At 41.1% G+C, this 26218-nt stretch overlaps 1 protein-coding gene across 2 annotated transcripts in view; it reads right to left on the bottom strand.

The window, feature by feature from the left end:
- The window catches only part of PARD3B (par-3 family cell polarity regulator beta), a 540299-nt gene that overhangs the window by 339130 nt on the left and 174951 nt on the right, over window positions 1-26218 (bottom strand). For both annotated transcript variants that reach the window (XM_066623090.1, XM_066623172.1), the window contains 5 exons: window positions 17091-17177; window positions 12364-12489; window positions 7286-7644; window positions 4893-5032; window positions 2779-2907 (listed from right to left, as the gene is read on the bottom strand). In XM_066623090.1, coding sequence (XP_066479187.1) covers window positions 2779-2907; window positions 4893-5032; window positions 7286-7644; window positions 12364-12489; window positions 17091-17177 — 841 coding nt within the window. The remainder of the gene's footprint in view (window positions 1-2778; window positions 2908-4892; window positions 5033-7285; window positions 7645-12363; window positions 12490-17090; window positions 17178-26218) is intronic.

Raw genomic sequence — 26218 nt, 5'->3', positions numbered from 1 at the left:
CATCTGTGAAGCACGCTTCCAAAACTATATTGAGAACAGTATTAGAATTCACATTATCACTATTGCTACGAGGCCTACCACCTGTGCATCATTCTCTCAGACAGACGAAGAAAATAAGAGATTTAACTGAAAGTCACAGCTATAAAAAACCTCTCTCCCTTTTGGGATCTCAATCAAGCCAGTCAGAAGCAACTTATACCGCTTGAAATATGGCTAATACTTGCTGCAAGAGTGAAGAATAGCTAATACACCACATGAATACTAAAAAACATGACAAGCAAATAGTACTTCTCTTGTCATCTTTTGGTATAGCTTAATTTTATTTGGGTCTGAAACGACTTTCTGGCTTTCCCTCTTCTAGACTTCAAGAACAGTTGGGGCACAGAAATGAAGTTTATGAGTGACAAATCAAAGGTTGGAATATTACAAAGGCCTACACACATTTTGCAGCCTTAAAGGTTAGACCTGTTCTTGGGCATAATTGGGGTGCTGTTTTCCCTGACTGCCTCTAGTTTTAGGGGTACAGCATAGCCTCCTGATGCCGATTGAAGCTGCTTCCTCATGAGAAGCCCACTGTGTCTGCTTCCTCACAAGGAAACTGCTTGAAACTGCATATGAGGTGGCTGTGCTGTACCCCCAAAACTAGGGCCAATCGGCCAAAACTAATGCCATTTTTGGATTCTGTACCCAAAAATAAATTTGTTCAAACATCCTTGGCAACTAAAAACAGAGGTTTTTGTAGGCCTGTGTCATATAAGTCTAATAACAGTTAAAAAGCTAGCATTCAGTCAAGCAAATGACAAAATAAAGCCTTGCCCCAACTCCCTACCAAGTATAAGCTCAGCAGTTTACTGCAGTCCAGCTTTATCAGGAAACAGTGACAGAAGCTAAGACAAGATAAGAAGGTCACTTTGCAACAATTAAACCTCCTCTAGAGCTTCCTCTACCAACCAACCATGGGCTCTCATTACAAAAACAAACACATGCAACAAGGACTCAAGTGCTAAAAGGAAATGGAAGAGGGACATTTAAGTCATTTTGGCATAAAGTGATGCTAATAAAAAGACACCAACTAAAAGCAAGTTCCTGACAAAAAGGAAAAGTAGGAGGTTCTTGGAGCTAGAAGACAATGATAGTTTGTTTTCTTCCAAGGGGAGAAAAGAAGACAAAGGTAGGAAGTTCTGTCCTTCCTTCATCCTACTAAACACTGATTTAAAAAAACAAAGACAAAAACCTCAAGTAGACACATCCATCAAAATAAGGAAGAAACTACAGCTTATATTTTTCTGAGACTTAAGGGTTATATTCTAAAAAACACTCTGTGCTGATAAACCTTTTTATGTATTTTTGGGGTAGAAGGAGAACATGTTTTCAAAATTAAAGCATCCTCTCACTACACAAGCATTCTGCACTGTAGAGCTCAGTGAGCACCCAGCCCGCAGACCAGATTCAGAGCCTAAGAGCAACCTTCCCTGTGTGAACAGAGCTCACTGTTGCACAGGGCAGTCTTCTTGATCTTCTCAGAACCTTGCACCAGACAGCTGCTTCCACCGCCTGTCAACCCAGCAAGCTGCGTCTGCCCATCAGGAGGTTCTGGGAAGATCAGGAAGGAGGATACGAGGCTGCCCTGTGGAACAGTAAGTTCAGTTTGTGCTGGCTATGGGTTTTCCGGACAGCAACAGTCCACGGTTTGGAGACCACTGGTATAGCTGCTGAGCCAACCAATGGAAAAACAAGTAAACATTGAAGGTTTTCTAACACTATGCTGAAACATGTCTAGGAACTCTGGAAGTCCTCTCAACTTTGGCCATCTAATGTTTTAGGTACACCACAGCCCGGTGAAGATTCCAAGATAAATGACAATGCAACACATCCCATAATCACAACACTAACAATCACAGTGAGGGTCAGCATAATATAGTGTCAGGCTCTTGCCACAAAGACCAAGGTTCAACTCCCTGCTCAGCTGAGAAGCTCACTCCCTTGGAGACGTTCATCTTCTCAAAGGATAACCTAATTCACAGAGTTTTTGTGAATATAAAGTGGATAGTAGGACATGAACACCGCTTGATGTTCTTGGAAGAAGAGGTGGGTGAACTATAATGAAGCAGTAGTTTGGATGCATCAAGCTGGGGTTCCTAGTACAAAGAGCAGTCAACAAGCACCATAGGACTGGTGGCTTCAGAAGCAATAAGACAAAATACTGCCTTGCTTCCAATTTCAAAACTGCAGTCCTATACACAATCTCCTGGGAGTAAGCCCACTGAACACAATGGAATGTACCTCTGAGCAGTCATGCATAGTATTGCATTCTTAAGGGGGATTAGATATTTTTAACTATACCTTGCATAAATGCAGGAAAAAGCCCTGCAGGATCATGCCAAAGGTCCATTTAGCCACCCAATAAACCACCTCTGGGAAGCCTATAAGCTAGAAAGAACAACAGACTTCTCTTCCACCATTGTTCCCTTGCTGTTGGTCATCTGCAGGCATACTGCTGCTGGAACTTGAAGTAGCACATAGCCATGACTAATAGCTATTTGATAGTCCTAATACCAGACTTGTACTATCTCCCAGTGTACTGCATGAATTATGATACTATGTTGGTTACCACCAGTTATGTAATCTAGGACTAAGATTAAAATTTATTACCATTAATCAGTGCAACTTAGCATAAATATTTTGATCACCAACATGAAACAATTATCTAGAACTGATGGTTAGCCACTTAAGATAGAGTAATAGTTCTTTCATCCACAGTCACATGAAGAACATTACCAGCTCTCGGGGCAGAAAGGTTTCTTCTTGCCGAGCAATTATCAGAGAGACGATTTCTCCTTGCTTCGTGCTTCTCAGCATAGCTACAAGCTCTTCTTGGGTCCTGCCAGTGATGTCTCTGCCATTCACCTAAGAGATGAAACAAACAAATGCAACCAGCAAAATCACTTACAAGCACACAACGGCCCCATTGAGACATAGCATGTCAACAGACAGAAGATTAGTGGTCTCAGTACTAATACAATTGGACAGAGAAAAGGTTGGGCTTTTGGACTTGATGGGAGGGCACCACAGATACCCAGCAGCATTAGCTGCTACACTTGCTGGTCTTGCTTCAGCCCAGAATGTCCGGGTCTTCACACCGCATCACTGCATGTGTGCACTGCTCTTTCACACTGCATGTGTGCATATGTGCTAAAAGCCAGAACTATTTTTCAGTGCACCGATTACACCTCACTGGACTAAAACCATTGCTCTCAGCTTGGGATGGAAGTGGATAAAGGTATAACTCAGTGGAGTTGGAAAAGAACTGAGAGCCAACAGCACCTGAATTTTTATTCTGCCACCTACCATGATTAAGGTTATAATCCTAAGCACACTTATTTTGGAACGCGGTGAGACCTGCTTCTGAATAAACACACATAGAAACATGGTGTACCAGTATAATGTCAATCTGGGGATTTAACTGTGCAACAGTTTGTGCTACAATGGATAGTATCTTTCTCTCTCACTGGCATACCTGGGGACTTGGGTGGGCAAATGTCCCAAGTGGCGTCCCTTGGGGAGGGGCGCCACAACCCTTCTTCCGCTGCAATTTTTTTTGTTTTTCGAGTCTATTTTTGCAGCCTTAGAAGGCTTAGGCTGGGGAGGTTGCCCATGGCCTCCCCAGCCCTCAGAAGGCCTTCAAAATGCAAAAAAAAAAACACCCCAAAAACCAGAGTGCTGTTTTTTTGGGTGGGGGGCGGCATTTTGTGGCCCTGTGCCCCTGAGCAGCACCACGGCCAGGTCAACAATTGATCTCTCTCTCTCCCCCCTTCCCACAAGATAGCAGTCCAATCTGAAATGGCCCCATATTATCCAATATTATAGGAAGCAGTTCATTACCATATCACAAGGTTAAAATAACCTTCCAACATTAGCAATTGACTGACAACTCATAGACCAGTTAAGGTTGAACTGTACATTGAAGTACCCTGATGACTAATCTTTCAGTGCTGTGAAATGGCAGTGTTACCCTAGATAAGGATAAGGTCAAATGCTTGAAGGGTGGTGCTCTATTCTGCTCAAAGCAGAAAAAACGTTGGGTCTGGGCACCTTTAATTATATTGCAAGAACTTTTTCAAACTTGTGAAAAAGGGGCCACTCAGTTTTATGCCATAGTAGTTTTGAAGATTTACACTCAAAAAGTAAAATCAATACAGAATATTTTCAACAACACTGCATGGTCAGAATACATAAATTGGGTGATTTTGACTAGATCAAAAGAGAATCAAGAGAATAAAGAAACTAGTTCAACGCACTCATAGATTTGTGTTTCTAAAACAGCAGTGCAACCTCTTCCATGAGCTATATGGAAATCCAAACCTCTCTGTATGCGTAAATCCTTAAGTACATTTAAAGGAAATATTGAGAACCCAGCCTACATCCAAAAATAAATTAACTGAATCAAAAATTTAGACCTAACAAGACTCCCTTACGTGAACCAATTGAGTTCCCCTTTTAACCGTGTTTGGTGAGTTAATATCAACATAAGAAGAACATAAGAAGAGTCCCACTGGATCAGGCCCATCTAGTCCAGACTTCTGTATCTCACAGTGATGCAACAGGGAGCACACAAGACAAGATACCTGCATCCTGTTGCCATTCCCTTGCACCTGGCATTCTGAGGTTGCCTAGTTCTAAAGCCAGGAAGTTGCACATATTCATCATGGCTTGTAACCAGTGCTGGACTTTTTCTTCCATAAATCTGTCCAATCCCCTTTGGCAAGCTCTTATATCTCAAAGTTTATCAGAATGCAAGTACAATTTCTTTTTGAAACGTATTTTAATTGTATAGTATATTAAAACCCACAGCATACTTTTTGTGATGCACTATAAAGAAATAGTTTCCAAACCTCCAGTATTCTGTCCCCTGACTGCAAACGACCATCTTTAACAGCTGCGCCCCGTGGTAAAATATTCTTTACAAATATAGGTCCGGGACCATGTATGGAAGAGTCTCTGGTAACTACAGTGAAGCCTAGTCCTTCAGGACCTATACGGCAGACAGAAAAATTTGTGAAACTGAGATAAACAACAGCAGACAGTTTATTATCCAAAGGATCTATGGTAAGGGTCAAACATTTAGATGCAAGTAGCTCTGTGTTATGTCAGGCATCACTGCTGTACTTCAATCACCTGCATTGTTTTAGCAGTGAATTAAGGTTACATTTTCAACTTCCTCTGAACAGCTGTTAACCTTTTCCCCTTCAGGGTTCTTCTAACTACAAAAGTCATGGACATTATTTGCCATATTTTTTTTTCCTGTTCTGTACATTTTTCTTGGGTAACCAATGCCTTAGCTCAATTAATGATTCCAAAACAATGACATACTATGGTATGAAAGTTCAAAGGGAAAGAAAAATATCTCCAAAGTTATTCAAACCATACAATAAGCAGTCGTTGTAGTCTTATTACAATGGTTAAGTAAACTTTTGAAAGTTGTCCAAATGAAAATAGGAGTGGTTGGTTTTTTTTCCCAGCCACTTCAAGTTTGGAGAGGGATTTTTGAACTTGAAATTCAGAACGGGGTTCAGAATACACATGATTACTGCTACCCCAATGTTCATTTAGAACATGGGTCTCCAAACCCTGGCCCGGGGGCCAGATGTGGCCCGCAGCAAGCCTCTATCCGGCCCATGGCCAGCCCCTTATCCCCTGAAAGCCTCTGACCCACTTGACCAAACATGACTGGAACTGTGCTCTGGTTGTGCTTGGAGGGTGTTCTAAGGGCCAGAGAGTTTGAAGGAAAGAGCCCATTCATTCATTCACTCACCTAAGTTCCATCTCTAATTTATTTATATAAATTTTATATTTAAATTTTTTTCCAGCCCTCAACACCATGCCAGATATTTGATGCAGCCCTCTGGCCAAAATGTTTGGAGACCCCTGATCCAGAAGTATGCAAAAAGCTGAAGCTCTAGTACCACATCATTACTCCAAGAACCAGTTAACTTTCAGCGCAGTCCTATACAAATCTACTCAGAAGTAAGCAACACAGATAGTACTCCCATGTAAATGTGTACAGGATTGCAGCCTAAGAGACCACTTTACCGGCTTAAGAGGGCTTAACAACCAATGTTTCAATAGAATCAAACAGGGTCTCTGAAGTAAATCTCATAAATATTCACCAGGTTTCAACTTAATTTGACTTAACTTGAGTCAACTTAATTTGAGTTAACTTAATTCAAGTTAATTTGAACCTCATTCATGCATTACACTAGGGGTGCTCACACTTTTTTGGCTCGAGAGCTACTTTGAAACCCAGCAAGGCCCGGAGATCTACCAGAGATTTTTTACAATGTTCGTGCCATCATAACATATAACATTTATGTGTACAATGTATGTTGGTGTACCTTGCATAACCGCATGAGCCAATATTGCACAACACAACATAATTAACTATAAACATTTTTTGTAATTACTTGAGTTTACTTTGATGACTTGCACTGAAGTGAATCAGCCAAGGATGCATAGTCCGGACAGTAGCTGCTGACAGCCAGCCTCAAGCACACTTCCAAATGTTCATCAGTCATGGTGGAACGGTACTTGGACTTAATGATCTTCATGTAGGAAAAGGCTGACTCACAAAAATAAGTGGAGCCCTTCCTGCCTCAGGTGCTCTTATATCCCTGAGGGCCCTATTGCCTTCAAGTGGCTGCAGTTGTGCAGCACACTCTGCTGGATGCCCAGGCCTTACCCTTAAAGGAGCCACTGCTGACACCACATCTACCTCCTCACCAGATCTTCCTCGATTCCAGTACAAGTGGGGGGGGGGGAGCAGATCTCTATACAGACCAGTGTAAAAACAGGGGAAAGGTGTGGGGGAGGGAAGATCTCTATATAGACATCACAGCAAGACCAGTGCAAAATCCCTTGCACATAGAACCAACAGATGGAAGTGGTGGGGGGGGCAGATCTCCATACATACCAGTGCAAAAACATGGGAAAGGTAAGTCAGCCCCAGTAGATTCAACGGGGCTTACTCCCAGGGATGCGTGGACAGGAGCTCACTCCCAGGGATGCGTCACTCCCAGGACGGGGCTCACTCCCAGGGATGCGTGGACAGGAGAGAAGCCTGCGATCAACTCAATTTGCCTGGCAATCGACCGGCCGATCGCGATCGACGTATTGAGCACCCCTGCATTACACAATAGGGGTGTGCATGTACATAAGGAAAAAGAACTGCACAGGAAGTTGAGTTTCCATGTGCAGTCATATGTCTGAAGCAAATCATTAAACCACTTACCTTTCTTAAGATCTATCCTTATCTTTTTTGCGTTCTTCTTGCTGCCAAAGCCCATCAGCGGAGATAGAGATGGTGATGGTGGCTTCCTGCTAACTCTTGGAAGGTTAGGGCTTTTAGGAGAATGTAGCACTATGGGCACACCTGGTTCCAGGTTGTCCATTCCGGAAAAATCCACTGGCTTTGTTACTGGTTTTGGATGGATGGGAGGTGGGACCTTTGTTTTTAAAACATGGTCAGTGTTGTCTGGAGAATATAAAGGTGCGATGACAGATTTTTCATATTGTTCACGGCTGTATGGAGGAACCACTTCCAAGATTATGTTTTGAGATTTCATTGCTTGACGGAAGATGTCTTGTGCTCTTGAAAGACAAGTATAGGGAAAATCATATAAAAATCAAAACATGTAAACAATGTTCAGACCTGTCCATATTTCTCTTTAATTAATTTAGTGCAGTGCTTCCCAAACTTGTAGCACTTCAGCACCCAGGAGGAAGTAGCGATGATATCATTGCCACTTCGGGGTGCGGAGGCTGGACGCAACTCAATAAACAGCGCTAAGGGGCTCAGGGTGGGCAAGAGGGTCTTTTCAAGCCTGCCGAAATTGTATGCAGCAGCTCTGGCCACCATGCTGATCCTCCTCCTGTTGTTTGCAAGGTCACCACGTGGTCTCGCTGCTGTGTGGCAGGCGTCCTATAACACCCCAGAGCTTCGCAAGGCACGCTTTGGAAACCTCTGACTTAGTGCAGAGGTTATCAAACTACAACCCAGGGACCACATGTGACCCGCCACAAGATTTTATCTGGAACGCAGCAACTTATTTGTTCTCCAACCATACAGTCAGACAGTTAACATGTGCAGTTCTGTCTGCCACACTCCCTTTCCATATGGCCAGAGTAGTGTCAGTCTGGCTAAGCCTCATTTTGTCACATTTCTCTTTCATTCTGAAGCACATTATGCCAATTACAAAAAAGATCCAAGTAAAACTTCATTCATTCATTAAAATTTCATTCATTCATAAATAAAACAGATTTTTTTGGGCCCATGAATATGTGCAAAATACGAGAGGGATATGGCCTCGTATACAATATGGCCCTCGTTCTGAAAAGTTTAGAGGCCGCTGACTTAGTGGAAAGCACATTTAAAGACTCTTAACATACAAGGTTGGTCTCCTTATCTTTAGCACACTTCACAAAACAGGCCTTATACTGAAGTTATGTTTCCCACTTCTATAGCTTTATCAGTATACAAAGTACTTTACTCTTCCGATCTCACAACAATTTGTCTTCACAACAATTTGGAGGGGGGAGAAGGTTAGGCAGAAGGACACCGACTTGCCCATGGCCACCCAGTTAGCTACAGTCCTATCCCCGAAACCAACACTGTTTCCACTGCACTACCACGATACCCAAGGTGCTGAGAGACAGCATATCTTGTTCCAGCTTTGATCTCTGCTTGTGGCAGAGTAGAACAGGATGCATTCTAACATCAAATATAGGAGGCACTGTATCTGTGTATAGTTAGATTAAGGGCAGAAATACTGCTCCCTGCTTACTTATGCACTCAATGAACATTATATTCAAGTGAACAGTGTACGAGAGGGAATTTGTGAAATTCCTTCACCAAATTATGCAAGCAATGTACACAGAAACAAAGGAAACTTACCCTTACACCCCCCAATAAAGAAGACGCAAAACAGAAGCAGAGGAGGTCAAGCGATAGGCTGACCACCCCGCATGGCAGGTGTCGTGTGGGTTGGGAGGCAGTGTGAAACTTGGTGCCCATCCTCAGACAGTGGGGTCAAGGGGTGGGTCAGATTCGTTGACACCTTGCTTGCCTGTCTTGAAGAGGTGGACTGCTAAGCCCCTTGCCAGCTGAGGCAGTTAATCCAGCAGGGTCCACCCTGTGGCATTTCCCCCCAGAAAGCTGCCCCGCTTCATGGTTTGCACGGGCTGACAATGACTAGCTGCACATGGCATGGCAGTACCTGGACTTTCAGGCAGGTTTCAAGCCCGTGGTTAGTCAAGGGGGAAGCAGATGCCGTTGGCCCCCATGTTAGAACTGGCACAGCGTGGGGGGTTTGAGTTAGGCCCTGCTGCAGGCTTTTCCCATGTTGCTGTATTCTAATAAAGTGGCAACAACCCGGGCAGCCAATCAGCTGCCAGAGATTTCCCACCTCTGCCCTGCGCCTCATCAGGGTAGGGCAGAGCAATTGACAGTGATGTGGTAACCACACCACAGCCTTTTTTCTCTGCCCTACTTCTTCATACGTTAACTCATTTAAATGAATTCCTCATGAAAACTCTAAATATGCACTATCAAGGATTTACATCCAACCTTCCATCTCAATCTGTGAATTCAAAGAAAGTACTGATTAACAGGACCTTCTACTCAAAAACTCTGACTCTTCTCCATTGAATATTTAAATTAATGTCTGCCCAGAAGGAAATAGTCTCACAATCTTATCTCTGTGAATAACACATTTAAATTATAGATTTAGCTTATTTTTCTAGTGTATTGTGGTTAACTTCCAAAATGGTTTCCTTCTCTAACTACCACCTACCAGAAAATGAAAGAAAACTATATCTACAGTTTATTTAACTTTAAATCACTCTGCTCTCAGATCACTACAAGAAGTCAATCAACCATATAAAGTAGTATCTAATAGAAATATGATGATCAGGGTTTTTGGGCCCAATCCTACCCAATTTTCCAGTGCCAGAGCAGCCATGCTAATGGGGCCTGCACTGCATTTTGTAGTGGGGAGGCAGTCACAGAGGCCTCCTCAAGATAAGGGAATGTTTGTTCCCTTACCTGAGGGCTGCATTGCAGCTGCACCGGTCCTGGAAAGTTGGATAGGATTGGGCCCTTCATTGTCTAAATAAATATTAAGCCTCAACTACACAATCTTATTCCATTCACCTGGGAAGAGAATCACAACTTTCAGACTTGCTAACATTGCACTTTTAATCCATTATCACATCTTATATTTGCATAAAGCACAAAAACCAATATGCATAAATCCAAATCTTATTATCAGTATCAAGAATGTACCAATGATGCTGATTGTATTGGTCAACCTATAAGTGCCAGTTTTGTATGCTAGATCTGCATGTATGTTAAACTTTATATAAACACACCCTATTCAAATGCTATGGCCACACATAGAAATGATCACTGAGATGGGTAGGAAAGCACAAAATTACTGCACCACTATATGTAGAGCCAAGATTCAGGAACATATAAGTCATGGTGGATCAATCATATTAGTTTTAATTGATCAAATCTGAAAAATGGCACAGAAAGAAAATTCCAAAAAAAAGTAATTTTTTATGCTTAGATAACACACATTTATCACAGGAGGCATAGTTTTCAAAAAGGCATTTTCCCAGCACATGTGAAGGGATGGGGGCAAGAGCCTCTACTAAGATGGCATTAGCTGACTACAGTTTTTTGTAAGCACATGTATTAAAAATAATTTACAATGGGCAGCCCAATCCTAAACCAAGCTGGTACAGTGGGGCTTGCATGGCCTCTGCTGCTTTCAGTGTAGCTCAGGCGGTGGCTGAAGGGAATAATCAGGCTAAGGGAATCTATTTGTGAAAAGCCATATATAAATACTGTTAATAATAATAATAATATTTCCCATTATCCTGAGTAAAGCCCCAGTCACCCCGATGCAACGTCTCAGATCTGTGTCAGCTATTTAGCTGGGGTAAATATGGGAAGCCCAGTATAATGTCAGGCGGGGAGTTAACCCATTTCTGCCCAGCCCAGCAGATGTACACATTTGCTGGGTATATGCAACATTGGGCAAAAATGGCTTAAGATACAGCGGATGCTTGCTCTGCCAGTCCCACCACCTCCCGGTCCTTCCTCCCTCCTGGATCCAATCCACCCCTCTATTCCACCCTCTATTATTATTATTATTATTATTATTATTAACAGTATTTATATACCACTTTTCAACTAAAAGTTCACAAAGCGGTTTACAGAGAAAAATCAAATAACTAAATGGCTCCTTGTCCCAAAAGGGCTCACAATCTAAAAAGATGCAAAAAGAACACCAGCAGACAGCCACTAAAAAAGACACTGCTGGGGTGAGGTAGGCCAGTTACTCTCCCCCTGCTAAAAAGAGGATCACCCACTTGAAAAAGTGCCCCTTGCCCAATTAGCAGGGGTAATTTTGTGGGGTCTACTCACTCAGAAGCCCCCGCAGAGCAACCTTACCTGCACTATCCAGTCAATCATCAGGATTCCGCATCAGCAGGGTGGCACAGGCCACTCCGCTGGTTCTGCTTATTCCCAAAGTGTCACGAACGTGGTCTACAGCACATTTGCAACACCTTCAGCTGGCGCAGTAGCTACTGCACTAGCAGAGGAAGATGTTAGGACTGCGCTGTGGAACAGTTCTCTAAAAAATTGCTGGCACTTTTTACAGCAAAATATTTTTTCCTAACCAGTTGAATTTTCATCCCTAATGATAAATTAGATACTCCATTCCTAATGATATTCCATCCCTAATGATCAATACCTATATACCAAAAAACTGAGATAATGAGCAGCAACACAATGAACATCCTAATGACTGCAATCTTATCCACACTTACCCAGGCTTAAGTCCTATTGACTATCATTGTTAAAACCATAGACATAGTAGCCTGTTAAAAGTACAGATCTGTAACATTTCAACAAATGCAGTCACATACCAGTCTAATATATTAAAAAGAAAATATTGAAATGAATAGGGAACCCACCTGAAATGGGCTCACAACCCACCTAGTAGGTCCCGATCCACAGTTTGAGAAACACTAAGCTAGATTATTAACACACCTATTCCAAGTTCCTAGTAAAATGTTCAGGTCAAGAAGATTAACATGTGGCTATACAGCAACATGGGAAGAAATATTCTGCTCCCTATGTGACTATTGGGGGGGAAATAGTTGACTTCATAAGCTACAGAGCCTGAATTCTGCTGTTTTCATTATACACAAAACCAAACACATTTTTTTTAGTCCTGACTGATTTGCACTTCATATAATTCCAGTTTTAACAAAATAACGCAATACATCAAAACTTACTGTGCAAAGGTTTTATCTGCAAGTTCTATGTCGTTGATTTTTACAATACACTCATTTTCATGGAAAAGTCCATCCCGCTTAGAACGGCTGTTTTCCTCAACACCACGGATAAAAAGGCCTAAAATCCTGGGGGAAATGCAAAATAAATGACTTGGAATTTCTTTTTTAGACAACTGTACTATTAATAAGGGATACATATTTGAGGATAGCAGAAAAGAGGAAAATACAATTTCCTAATCAATCTCCACCAACCCTTCTTTGCCTCATAAATATGGAATCTTATTTACAAAAAGCACACATTCCCATGCAGTTAGAAAATCGAGGTTTCTTATGCGTAACCGCTGATCTCTAAATGGGAGTCTATGGGATGACCTGGGCAGATTATAAAGCGGACTGGTTAGGAAGCTCTATATGTGAGTATACAAAGACTCCCTGCCCCTTTAGCCATGCATTCCTGTTCCCATTTCATGGAACATGGTTAAATTCCAAGAGGCTAGAAGAAATGGCAACAGGTGATGGAGAAAGAAGATACAATGGGGGGGGGGTGCACCGACATAGGTGGGAATATCCAAAAAAGAAAAGGGTACGAAGCAAAATTTCAAGCCACTTTGGGTGACAGCTTGGAGTAGGCCTATGCACAGAGTTTAACACTTTTTTGTCAGATTCATGCCTCATGTTAATAAAATGTAAGCATGAGCCTTACATCTGCATCTCCTAGTGTACATGCACATCTCTTATGAATCTCTCCAAGGGGCTAGAAACATAATGAAAGTCTCTCTCTATCTCTCTCTCACTCTTTCTCAGACACACACACACCCCCCCTCACTTTCCATAATACCCTGATCAGTACACACTAAAATTTAGTGTGTACTATACACAACTAAATTGGAATATAGTGTGTACACAGCTATATTCCAAAGAGAATACATTGGTCCACTGGAATGCAAATAAATTTCCTGTATTTGGTTGTTTCAGTGACTTAGAGAAAGTTGCCATATCCACAAAGCAAATACAGAGATGTGAACCAACCCCCACCTGGTTTTTTTATAAAACAGTCATCATGCTCTATTATTCAGTCAACATGGTAAGAGTATGCTGACACCTCGCCACCCCCATATCCACAGATCCAATATCTGTGATTCAAAAATTCCCCTATCATGCCCCCCCCCATTGTGAAAAGTGTCTGCTTTTGGTTTCCTGTTGCTGTTCCTAGGTCTCACTGGCTCTTTCTTGACTACAAAATGGAAGTAAGAAGCACTCAGCACTCACAGAAAGTGAGAGAGAGAGAGAGAGCTGAAAAGAACATGAACTTAAAGAACTCAAAGAGCTCAGCATCACATTCTTTTCAGCCTTCTGCACTGCTTTCTGCAACAGGAAGGATGGAATCAAAATCAGATAAGTCATTTGTTCAATAAGGGGCACAATGGGGAATTTTTGAACCACCTTTTAATGGGTTCCTTTTTATCCATGGTTTCTGTATCTGCAGAAAAAGTATCCCCATAAATACTAGGGGGACAGGGTGCCTGTAGGTCTAATACTGGACTAGGACTCAGAAAACTCAAGTTCCTACTTACTAATCTATTATTTCAATTAGTTGATTTCCTCCCTATGCTTTGCCCACTTAGTTCTATTTACTAAGGAATCAGTTTCATAAGCTTCACTGTATCTAATTCTTTTCTAATTGTAAAGTTTCCTATTTGCTGTTTCAACAAGCTTAAAAACCACAAAGAGCTTTCTAAGGACTCAAAATATAACTAAATACTTCACATAAACCAACATTAATATAACTTTGATCATTCAAATAACTTACAATTTTTAAAAATATCCTTGTTAATTATACCATGTACACTTTTTTAAAACAGTGGACTGCATGTTATTGTCACAACACACAGTAGACTTATTAAAAAGGATTCTTGTTACAATTGTCCATTTAGTATTTCTACTCAGAGTCAAAAGCCTTTCTTAAAAGCCAATTTTTATGCCAACAGCAGAAATATCCAATTAAAGTTCAAGTCCACAATGTCACCAGTAAATTTAACGAAGGTAAAAATTAACAAAAGCAAGTAAATTCTTAAAACGATATGTTATCTGTCAGTGATCTTGGTCAAACCTACTGTGACCAACATAACAATCCTACAGCTTTATATGATAACCCTCTTGTCTTAAATTCTCATTTGAAATGGAGAATGCAGACATATGGATTGAGTTATGTGTGTTCTGGCAGCATAAACTTATTACTTCCTTATTTTTATTATGTAGAGTCTCAACATTAATGTTATTTAATGTGTTCTTAAAAAAATTAATTTCCTCTCTTTTATTGTAATCTTCAGTGTAAAAATATATATTAAAACCTTTTAGTTGACAAACAGGCAGAGGAACAATGTTCATTGTGTACCAATACTTAATCTGGAATACATTAAGATAGAAGCAGTTAAAGAAATAATAGGATGATAGTGGAAAAAACCATAAATTACTTAATAGTATTATAGTATATCATCTTCCTTGACGTAGTTTGAAATTTGAAAAAGTTTAAGCATTTTAAAAAATTATTCATAGCTAGAATACCTCTATAAGCAAATCTGGTTTATTTCAAGAACGAGGAGGCCACATGGATAGCAAAAATAGCAGTACAAATTCTGCTGAAGGTGATTGCAATGCTTTCATTCAAAACAATATCAACATTCTACTTGTCTGTTCAAGGAGTCACTTTGGTAAGCATACCACACAGCATTTGTCAAAAAGAATATTAAAAGACAAACTAGGCCCAAAAAGCACGAGAAGCTTTTAGGAAAATTTCTTTTTAGGATGCATCTTACGCAGTGATAAAATTCAGTACATATGGTGTGTGTAACATGTACATTACTAATAAGGAAATGAAAATGCTATGGCACCTTCCATGGGAAAATTTCACAATTCTTTAACAAAATCTCAAGACTACTCAATTCCATTTTCTCCCCAAAGAAAGTACCATAATTTGAGTGCAATATCTAAACAAAGAGAGACTTTGATTAAGTGTAATTTCTGACATGACTAATAGATCACATGGGATTGGCCCTGGAAAGATATAATTCTCAATAACGTTGTGCTGGGGTTTTGGAGGCTTATATGCTCCCTCTATTTGGCACCGTGCAACCTTTCCATTTTCAGAGTTAATCAGTGTAGTGTCTGCACTTGGTTCCTGCTAACCACAATTAGGTTACGAAGTTTCAAATTCTAGTTTAAAGCTACTTCTGAGTATCATTAGCAATGAGGCAATGTGTAACACTGAAAAAGTTGGAAGACGGAAAGAGTGCATAAAAACATAGTGAAGACATTAGGAAAAGTTATGTCTACCAAAGTATCACAAAAAGAATATACAAGTGGGATGAAGAACAAGGTTGAAATATCTATACTTCTTCCTGTTTACCTACATGCATATGTGTATATTTCAGACCTGTAGGTTTCTTTGTTAGCTATTAATGTTATTTGAACTTTGAGACAGAATTCCACCCCCAATTAAAGAAAAGCAAATTCAATCCATCTCATCATATGTAAAAGTGGATACAATCAACAGGCTGGAACATACCAGTCACTCTGATTTTGGTTCCAACTCTTTTAACAGAAAAAAAGGACAAGTACAGCCCTACTATGTTAGAAGCCATTTTACTACAGATGGAGCCTCAGTATCTGCAGGGGATCTGTTCTTGGATCCCCCCATGGATACAGAAAATTGTGGATAATCAAATCCACAATTTTTTGGGCCCATAAGTCCTCCAAGAGGCTTTCTGAAGCCCGCAAAGGCGTTGCGAGTTCACCCACTGCCCCTGCAGGCTTCAGAATGGCCTTTTCACACTAAAAAATGCTACTTCCAGTTTCCTTTGGGAAACTGGAAGTGACATTTTTATGCCATATAAGGCATTCTGAGCCCTTGGGAAGCCCCTGGGGAAGCTCCAGAGGGCTCAGGTAGGACCAAGTTTGGCTCCACGTGGCTCGAGAGGACCCACATTGAGTCACATCCGCAGCTGCAGAATCTGCATATATGGAGGCCCCACCTGTACACAGCAATGACATAAGTATCACTAACAGCCAGCTATCTTAGCAACTTGGTTTAGAAGTGATGTCGGAAAATGTAATAAATATCCACTTGTGTGTGGAATGCAACTTTGCAGAGATAGTCCTACATCTGAGCTACTGAGACAGGAACAAAGTTGACTGCCACGAGAAAGGTGACAGCTTCAAGCTAAAGTTCATTGGCATGAATTTGTTAAGTCTAAGATTATTGTAGCACTAAACCATTTAAATCACTCGCCGTCTGGTTATTCAAATTCATAACACATTGTGTATGCACGACACAATTTACAATATGATTTGAAAAAAATAATCACACTAAACAACCACATTGGTTTGATCACAATCGTTTTGATAGAGGGACCCAAATGCTTTTTTTACATTCTATACTACAAGACAAGACTAATTTCAGTGGTCATTTCAGCATTATTTACTTCCCCTTCCCCACTTATTTTTAAAATGCTTTGGGGGGAAATAAAAAGACTCCTAGAACCAAATTTATAAAAAACAGTAAAGAGAGAACAAAATAGAGATAAGATTAGAGAAAGGACGTAGTACAAACAGAATTATTATAAGCTCCTTCAATTTCTATTGACATTTTTATTACAGTTCTAATTTTAGGGGAAGCTTACTCAGTAACTTTTCATTAGCATACTTCTTTATAAGGCAAATCCACTTACCTTCCACTTAATGATGAAAAATATGGTACCACGTGTATTCCCAAAGGGCCACCTTCCCCAGAAATCTCCACCATTCTGGTTGCATCACTAACAGAAGGAAGAACAAAAACAAAAGTACGATTTTTGGAGAGCTTGTGTATGTACTTTCAGCACCACTTGTACCAATTCAATCCTAAGAAATCAAGCCTCTCAAATACTTCAATTTCCACAGAACACCTCACCACCATAACTTGCCAGAACCTTAAACAATAGTCTGAATTGTCCATACAGTTGAGAACCCATTAACATATTATTTAACATGGTTGATGATGGATGGGACTTCAACTGATTAGAGCAGGGGTGTCAAGCATAAGGTCCGGGGGCCGGATGTGGCCCACGGAAGCTTTACATCTGGCCCTCAGGCTCTCAGCTGCTGAGCAGTGCTGAGGTGTTACTGCTGAAAGGGCAGCCCACACAAAAATTGGTCTCTCCCATATCTTGAAATATGATAAAGATTTATGTATTTTCTCTTCCTTCTGTCATTGGCAGCTAATGAATTCTTAAGTGAGAAAAGTGCTTATTTTTGGTTATAAACTGTTTATTGACAATACTTTCTGCCTAACGTCATCACTTCCAGCCCTCAGCAGGGATCATGAATACCATTTGGCCCTCAGTATGAAACAGGTTTGACATCCCTGGATTAGAGCCTGGATGAAGATCATATTCACATGTACTGCTCCTGGGTTGCCAGGGGGCTGCATCACTTTGGAACAGAGCCTAAGTAGTTAGAGTCCAATCCATATGGTTAATTCTTGAAAAATCTAGTACTGGATGGACCTACAATCCTTGGACTGACAGCTGCATGGGCCCTGTTTCAATGTTGCATGCAAAGAACACTTGGTGGACCTTAGTGTGGATTCTCTGGTGGGCGAATATGCTACATTACCACAGAGTAAAAGCTCTACATTATCAAAGCCTTGTCTGTACCACCTCTAAAGCTAAAAGATGGTTAAAAAAAAAAAAGCACTTCCATTTCTGCAATTTTCTGTATTGCAGCAACCATGAAAGCTGTACTCTTTGAGATCCTGCTACAAATCTGGTGATCTTATTAAAATGAAATGCAAGGATCTACTGTCTTGCACACAAAATGTGTACAGAAATATGCTCCTGTCTGAATGAATTTCCCATTAATCTTCGGAATATTTCAAGTACAGTCTTGTCTCAGCTCTCTCAGCTCCCTTAATGTGCAGTAGTTCACTCAGAATCAATTCACTTGTCCATGATCTAACTGTTCAATTAAATTGACACCTAGGCAGAAAACTCAGATAATCATTTTGCCATACCAATATTCTGTCACTGGCAACAAAAAAGTCACTAATGACTGTATAAATCAACCGTCAGCTATATATAAAATGAAAACATGGAATTCAGTTACATGTTATCATAAACTCTAAATGACAGTGGTGATTAAACAATGATCCCTAATAAGAAAGTAGCAAAAATAGTGAGTTGTATCCTAAGTTGTCATTCCATGAACTTAAGAACTTTTCTTTTAAGAGGAGGGTGATTTTCACCAATTGCCCCTTCCTGATGCAGTCTTCAAGCCACATGCCATCTTATTTGGGAGGGGGGAACGCCAGCCCCCAGGAAAAATGTTCTGAACAGTAGAGGGACTTGCAGAGGAAGTGAAAGTTGGGTGAAAACTGCCCCTCTCCCTTTGTAAACAGAACATTTTTTTGTTTGCAAAATGAGTCCTTTATGTCAAAATATTCCCATTTCTTTCTGACATACCCATGTAACAGGCATAAACAAACAAGATAAGGCTGATTCAGAGAGGCAGATAAAAATTTTAACAAAAAAACTGGGAGAAAATTTCCATTGTGTTTCTTTGGGTTGATGACAATAGTGTTATACACATTCAGTAAAAACATCAAAAGGCAAAGGAAGAAACTAAGCCTTTTAACCAAATGGGAACAATAAAAGAGTGGGTATTTATGTGAACTACTGGCCAGCCAATATTTAGTCAAAGCTATAAATGATCATCCCAAAGAAATCTAATAACAAAATTGAGAAACTAAACACAGATGTCATGTCATATACACCAAATCCCCAAGACACGTACTAGTCCCATTTTGGAAGCTGGAATATGTACATAGGTCGAAACAGTCAGCTCTTGCTGGCCCAGCACTCTCACACCTGCACAAAAGCACCACAATGGACCAACTGCATCTACCCAAGAGTGCTGATGCAGCTGTCCATAACTCAGGGACCCAGTCAACCATTGAGATTAAGGTTACAATATCAAAGTTTTTCCAAATGATCCTAAGACAAGCTTGTTCAGAGGCCAATTTCATGCCATGCTTCTTTATTAACATTTAAGAACCTCTAGTTGTGTACAGTTTTTATTTCTTTGTAGCATCAGTGGATGGAACAAATTACTAAGGGTGATATGGACCAAGAGACAGTTGTACCAAAATTATCCCATTTTCAAAACTTCTATACTGGAGAGTAAATAGTGAATGAGGAAAGGCATAATAATCTGTGCAGATGCACCTTTTCAGTATTTGTATATACGGGGGGGGGGGGTCCCACTGCATCTGCAGGGCTTCTGTTCCAGAAACCCTCATAGATACCTGAAATCGTGGATACAGGGACACCCCCCCCAGCGCCCCCTGTGCCCATTTACCCAGTTTAAAGCCTTACCAGGTGAAGTTGCGCTTTGCAAGCCGCCTCCTGGCAACCAGCACATTTGGAAAAAAACTGAAGGAAGTTAAAAGGAAGCACTAGCTTTGCTTCCTGTTGACCTCCTTCAAGTTTTTGCAAGTGCGCTTGCAGCCGAAACACTTGCAAAAACTAGGAGGTCAAAACGAGCACTTGTTTTGACATCCTTCTAACTTTCGCAAGGATTCCTGTTGCCAAAACTCTAATGAGGCCAACAAGAAACAAAGTTAACACTTCCTATTGACCTCCTTCATTTTTTTCCAAATGTGCTGGCTACCAGGAGGTAGCTTGCAAAGCACTTCGTCACCCGTCAGCCAGCACAAGTGGGCACATGGGAGGGGGGTGTGAATGGGCTCAAAGGGGGCAAGGTCCCTGAATCCACAGATACCTGAAAGTGCAGATGTGGGATCCATGGAAGTGAGGGTCCCATTACCCTCCTTCCAGCATTATTTTTGCTACGGCCATTGCGTTTTTATTTTTTAAATAGGAGAGGCTATGTGTACAGTCCCTGCACAAGGAACTACGTCTCATAACACACAACTGCTGCCCGCCACAAGCCCCTGCTTCCTCCAAGGAACCATCACACAAGCAAACTTTAACAGCAGCTCAGAGGGAGACCAGTGAAGCCACTACGCTCGTGGGTGATAAGTAATAGTACGAACAGACCACTACCTAGTATGGATATAGGAGTTCTTCCTGTCCACAAAACTTTGCAGCTAGTGTCAGTGCATTTCCCAACCTGCGCCTAATGGGGAGATGATCCTAGATAATTATTGGCAATGGCTGGCATTTGAGCATAGAATACCACTGCACAGGGAAGGCAATGCAAGGTAATCAGGAAATTGATTCAATCAACACAAAGCATTATCTACTGATTAAACCCAGAATGCTGAAGGAAATGAAACAGGCAACAGAGCTTTTGTGGTCAAGTGGGCAATAATAGGTGGTTGTCCAGGCAAGAACCATACATCACACAGATGCTGAAATAAACTTTCAGGTTTGAGAGATGCCCCATACTAAACCGAGTGCATTGTAGAAGAAATGCAATCACTATAGCTAGGTACTATTGATCACATGTGGACTATTATTCTAACTTTGTTAGAGTGGACGTGTTCTCAGAAAAGAAGTACCCTGCAAAACATGACTGCATTATTAATTCTTGCTGGTCACCCACTGGCTCATCTTAGCCCCTTCACATCGATTCACCTTGTCACACTGCTGACAAGGTCACTCATTTCACTTGTTGTACCAGTTGCATCAAGCCCCACCTTGAATCCCTTTCATTGGCTCCTGGTCTGCTCCCAGATCCAGCGCAAGATTTTGGTACTTCAAAGCACTCCACAACATTCACATTCCTACTGTCTCAGTCCTTATATCCTGCCCATTTCCTTTGGCCGTTCAGTTCTGGGATCCTTTGCCACATGAAGATCTTCTGCTCCCTGGAACAACTCTGTTCCCTCTCTTATGGCACCACTTATGCTTGGAACTGCCTCTTGAAACACAAGTGGGATGCTTCTCCACTCACTTTCTTCAAAAATCTTCTTAAAACCCACCTTTACCAGATGCTACACCAAAGACGACATGAGACAAGTTGACATTGTAACAAAATCGAGTCATGCTTACTGATTAAACCAAAACAATCAATTAAATGACAGTAGTGAGTCCTGTCTATGATACTGCACCACCCTAAGCGCAGGCCTCTACCCAGAGTGAGAGAGCTAATCTGCCAAGACACCCCCATAAGTGAAAACAACCTGGCTTCAAACCCAGGATTGGGTCTCAGCGACCCAATTTTTTCACCACCTGTCGCAAGAAAGGTGGTCAAGTAAGTCTAATTGTTCTGCCCACACCAAGCCTGACAGACACCGCAATTCAAGCCCTAAGAATCACCAGCCTGTAATCCCAACCTAGATAGCCACTTGAAACTAGTTCTGGTTTTCAGCTGATTCTCAACAGTTGCGTACCTGCCATAGACCTGCCTGGGGCAAATGCTCCAGGTGCTGGCCTCTGGTACCCTGCGGAAGCCTCTCTGAGGTTTTCCCGGTGTGGGAGGAGGTCACGCAAGGCTCCGTGAGCCTCTGGTGAGGGGGAACGGATTTCTGCCCAAGGGGGCGGTGATAGCCCACAGGGGGGCGCCATCAAAGAGATTTGCCCCAGGCGCAGGGCTGTGGAGGTCCGCAGCTGAACTACCTAAAGGGTAGTTACTGAATCCCTACTCCTAATCTCTGTCCCACACTACACCTGTCACCTGTGGCCATCCAGACTAAAGCCACCATCAGAACAGTCTTGAGTAGGCCAAAAAAAACAAACAAAAAAACATTCCTTCCCTACCCCCTAAAAGTGAGCAGCTAATCTCAGCTTATTCCAATGGTGGGTGGGTTGGGTCATGCACTTCCCCCTTCAAGAACTGGAAGTATCAGGAAGGTGGCCAAGCCCAGTGTGTGGTCTCTGTTCCTTCCCCATTTCTTAGCCTATGGCTGATAGCCTATCACCAATCTCATGCAGGTTGAGACCGAGCCAATGCGACCTCCTACGTTCACAGATAGGGGCAACATTCCACAATGGTTTTGACACCATTCTTTCATTCTCTTCCCTGAACTAAGAACATGTAACTGAAACAATAGCATAGGCTTCTCCTGTTTACCCCATCTCCATCTCTGCTCTGACTAGTTGTCAATATTCAGATTGCAAGCCCTCCAGGACAAGGACCTGCCTTTTCAATGATACATTACCTAAAACTCATTATGGATGCATACCAGCTCAATGAAAGTGGCTGTTGTCTTCAGCATTGGGCTCTATATAGACAAACAGGTCAAAGTGACCACCATTCATTCATATATGTTCCATCTTTACTATATTCATTTATGTAAACTTATGTAAATTTATTCAAATTTTAAATGTAAATTAATTCCTTTTTTTCCTCCGGCTCCCGACACAGCGTCAGAAAGACGATGTGGTCCTCCTGTCAAAAACTTTGGACACCCCTGCGCAAGAGGAAGCTGTACCATGGAAAAGGGCATGAATTTATGAACTTATGAAGCCAAATACTGAGTAGTGAGAAAACAGAAGCAAATAGACCTAAACTATAGTTTTCCTGTTATATGCTTTTACACTCAAACCATGGTATGAAGCAGTTTGAATTGAGCCAATATTACACAGGCCTACAAAACTTAGGGTCAGAAAAGTTTTTCCCAAACTTTATGGTGGCTGGATATGAAATTGGTTGTGCCAATTCCAAAAATGGCATCCGTTTTGCCCTATCACGTCTACTTTTGGAGATACAGTATAGCCTCATTAGTGAATAGTTCAAGCAGCTTCCTCATGAGGAAGCCATGGTGTAGGCTTCCTCATGAGGAAGCTGCTTGAACCATTCACTAAAGAGGCTATGCAGTGTCTCAAAAACTAGACGTGATAGGGCAAAACGGATGCCATTTTTGGAATCGGCACCCCAAATATACCCAGGAATTGGTGTAACATTTAAGGAAGTACAATGTATGTTGGCCTGTGTTATCAATATGCATGTGTGAATAAGTCCTTTCTTTTGATACAAGAAAAGTTGATTAAGTAGCTACATCCTTAAATAAACTAAAAAAAGTTCGATCTTAAGAGGCAAGAACAAAATTATGCAAGCATAACTGAACTTCCATGCAACCTTATCTTTATAGAAGCTCACAGAGCTTACCTGAGCTCACAGAAGCCACCCCCCATGCATTTTTCAATCTTCCCCTTTTGCCTGATTTCCTATAGTTCCCCAACCCTCAGGATGGTTGTTCAGGGACCTGATCACTAGGAGGAGGAGCTGAAAAAATAATGTGCAAGTGCCACTATATGAACACGCCCTTGGATACAACTCTAAGTATTTCTAAATTACACTTAAAGCTGTTGTACATTCAACAACAACAAAATGCATGCAGTCAGCAAGTGGGAGATTTGTAATATTGTTTTACCTCTACTTTCCAGATTGCCAGCACTGAGAAAGACAGAAAGAGAAAATGAACTGAATGTGTTGATGAAGAAAATAAGGCTCTATTAATTTAGTTATGTTTTATGAATATAGTAAATGTATATTTAAATAACGTGGTCTGACAGAACCCGAATTGAAATTATATGGAAGGCAACATGAGAAGTTGTAGGCATGATGCCTACATTTTTTTGTCCACCAAAACCCATGCATAAAATATTTTCTGAATTCCAAGTAATCAAATGTTAATAAACTAAGTATCTACTTTCTAATAGTCTGGGTTTAATTTTTCATTAACAGAGCTATTTTTACTATGGAAAAATCTGTTTAAAAATAAGGCTTACAAAAACAACATTTCTGTTTCCACGTGTTATGCTATGGGGTGGAATTTCATGGCTCGTGATACATTCCTACCAAGCTATAGCACAGTAACATGCTATTTTTAACCTATTACAATTAAGAGGACCGGGGCAGAAATCAAGAATGTAAGAAAGGTGGTGGGGGTGTTTCTTAATCCTTGAGTATTATTGAGCAAGCTAATTTTCTATGCTATGGTTTATGGCTTTATTGAGCATGTTTTTATACATCACATCTTATTTCAGCATTTGTTTCTTGCTAAATAAGAAAATATGCCTTTCCCTCTTGATCTATTTTTCTTACACTGGTATAAATAAAACACTTCCTTCTCTCCCTGCATATTTCCCATCGACCTAGAAGCAAGTAAATAACATTTTCCACAATTAGGAGGGGGGGGGGAAATAAATGGTTCTCTATTTTCTATTTTGAGACAAAATAGAAAATGTGTTACTTATCTGTCTTCTTGCTCTTTCTAATAATTTTACCAACAGAAACATGAAAGCATGAAAGACTAAAAGGGAGGTCTATATTGAAAGTATTTGGTTAACTTGTCTGAAATCTTGGTAAGAAACATAAGGGTTTTGTGTTTTTTTAAGGTCTCAACTTTCTCATCACCTGCTTTTTTCAATAATGTCTCTGAAATTTTCTTAACATCTTCTGAAATACACACATTGTAAAAAGTTACAAATTTAACACTCTGAGACTCTGAGACAGTGGGCTCCCTCATATACCATGTTTAAAAATGCACCTTTAACTCACCAGTGAATTTAAATATCAGGTAGCTATTGCTTCAACCAGAACATTTAGACGTGGCAAACGTTTATCTGATTAGGAAACTCACTTCTTCCTGCCAGTGAGTGATCTGACCACAGAGGCCCTTGAATTCAAACATGCCAAAACAAATAATGCTAATATAGTATAATTTAAGGTGGCAGCCATGCGGAAAGGTTACCACAAACAGTACCCTGGGTTTCCCTACTGACTTCTAATATCAATTCGCCTGCAGTTCAAAGTCATCAGGGGGTCAGAGATCAACTGCACCATCTACTACATCTTTTATCCACCACCCACCAAAACTAATGCTGTCATTTGGACCACGCTGTTCTTAATTTGATTGACTTGAAGCAGTGTGATAGGATGAGATGCAGAAGGAATACAAGAAAGCTTAGTAAAAGAACACACTACAATCGGGAACCAATGAGAGAGAACTACTACATCCTTGTGAAAAGTTGTTTCAATATAACCTGGATCAGTAGGCAAACTTATTTCCCCACCCATACACACACTGTGGTATAGTGGATAGAGCCCTACACTTAGACTAGGGAGACCAAGCCCACTGAAACTCACTGTTACCATGGTCCAATCAATCACAAACTAGACAAACTGCAAAGAGGTTCATGGACAGACGTAACACACAACCAAATGGTCAATGCAACAGATGCTTGAATATGTGTTTGAATTACCATCTTTTAGCTTAACTTACTTCCAGTGTTGTTCTGAGGATACCAGGCGTGGGGAATTACTTGGAGAAAAGGCAGGACATGAACAATAATTCAGGCTTATGTCAGTGGAAACTGAGTTGCCCATTTTAAAGAAGACTTCATTATCTGACACCTCCCCACCACCATCTGACTGTGTCTCTAATAGCAATCTGCTAATTTTCTCCTACTTAAGTTAAAGGCTGCCAGGGAGTGGTCCAAGCTGACCTGACACCCTAAATGGCAGGCAATGTGCTGCTCCCATCCTCGTTCTTTCCCCTGGTGCCAGGAATGATCACGCACTTACTGTAAGTGACAGCAGCAGGAAAGAAAAGGGGGAAATTTATACATGTGTGCATGAGGGAGACACACACATGTATGAAGTCCCTCCTTTTCTTTCCTGCTGCTGTCACCTACTCTGAGCTGGCCAGATTGCCTCTGCCCAGCCAGTTTGAGGAACTAGCAGTGGTGGAAGGAGAGTGGTAGGAACCCCTACAGTGGAGGACTCCTTCAGTGCCACACAGCATATTTTTTTTTAAATAAAATATCACAGTCTTTGGCAGCAACATTGTAAAAATACCCTCCAAACTGCCTCACCCGGACCCTGTCCCTTCTTACCCTCCTCAATGTTT

The sequence above is a fragment of the Tiliqua scincoides genome, chromosome 1 (assembly GCF_035046505.1).
Source record: "Tiliqua scincoides isolate rTilSci1 chromosome 1, rTilSci1.hap2, whole genome shotgun sequence".
NCBI lineage: Eukaryota > Metazoa > Chordata > Lepidosauria > Squamata > Scincidae > Tiliqua > Tiliqua scincoides.
This window is presented reverse-complemented; position numbering and strand designations above follow the sequence as displayed.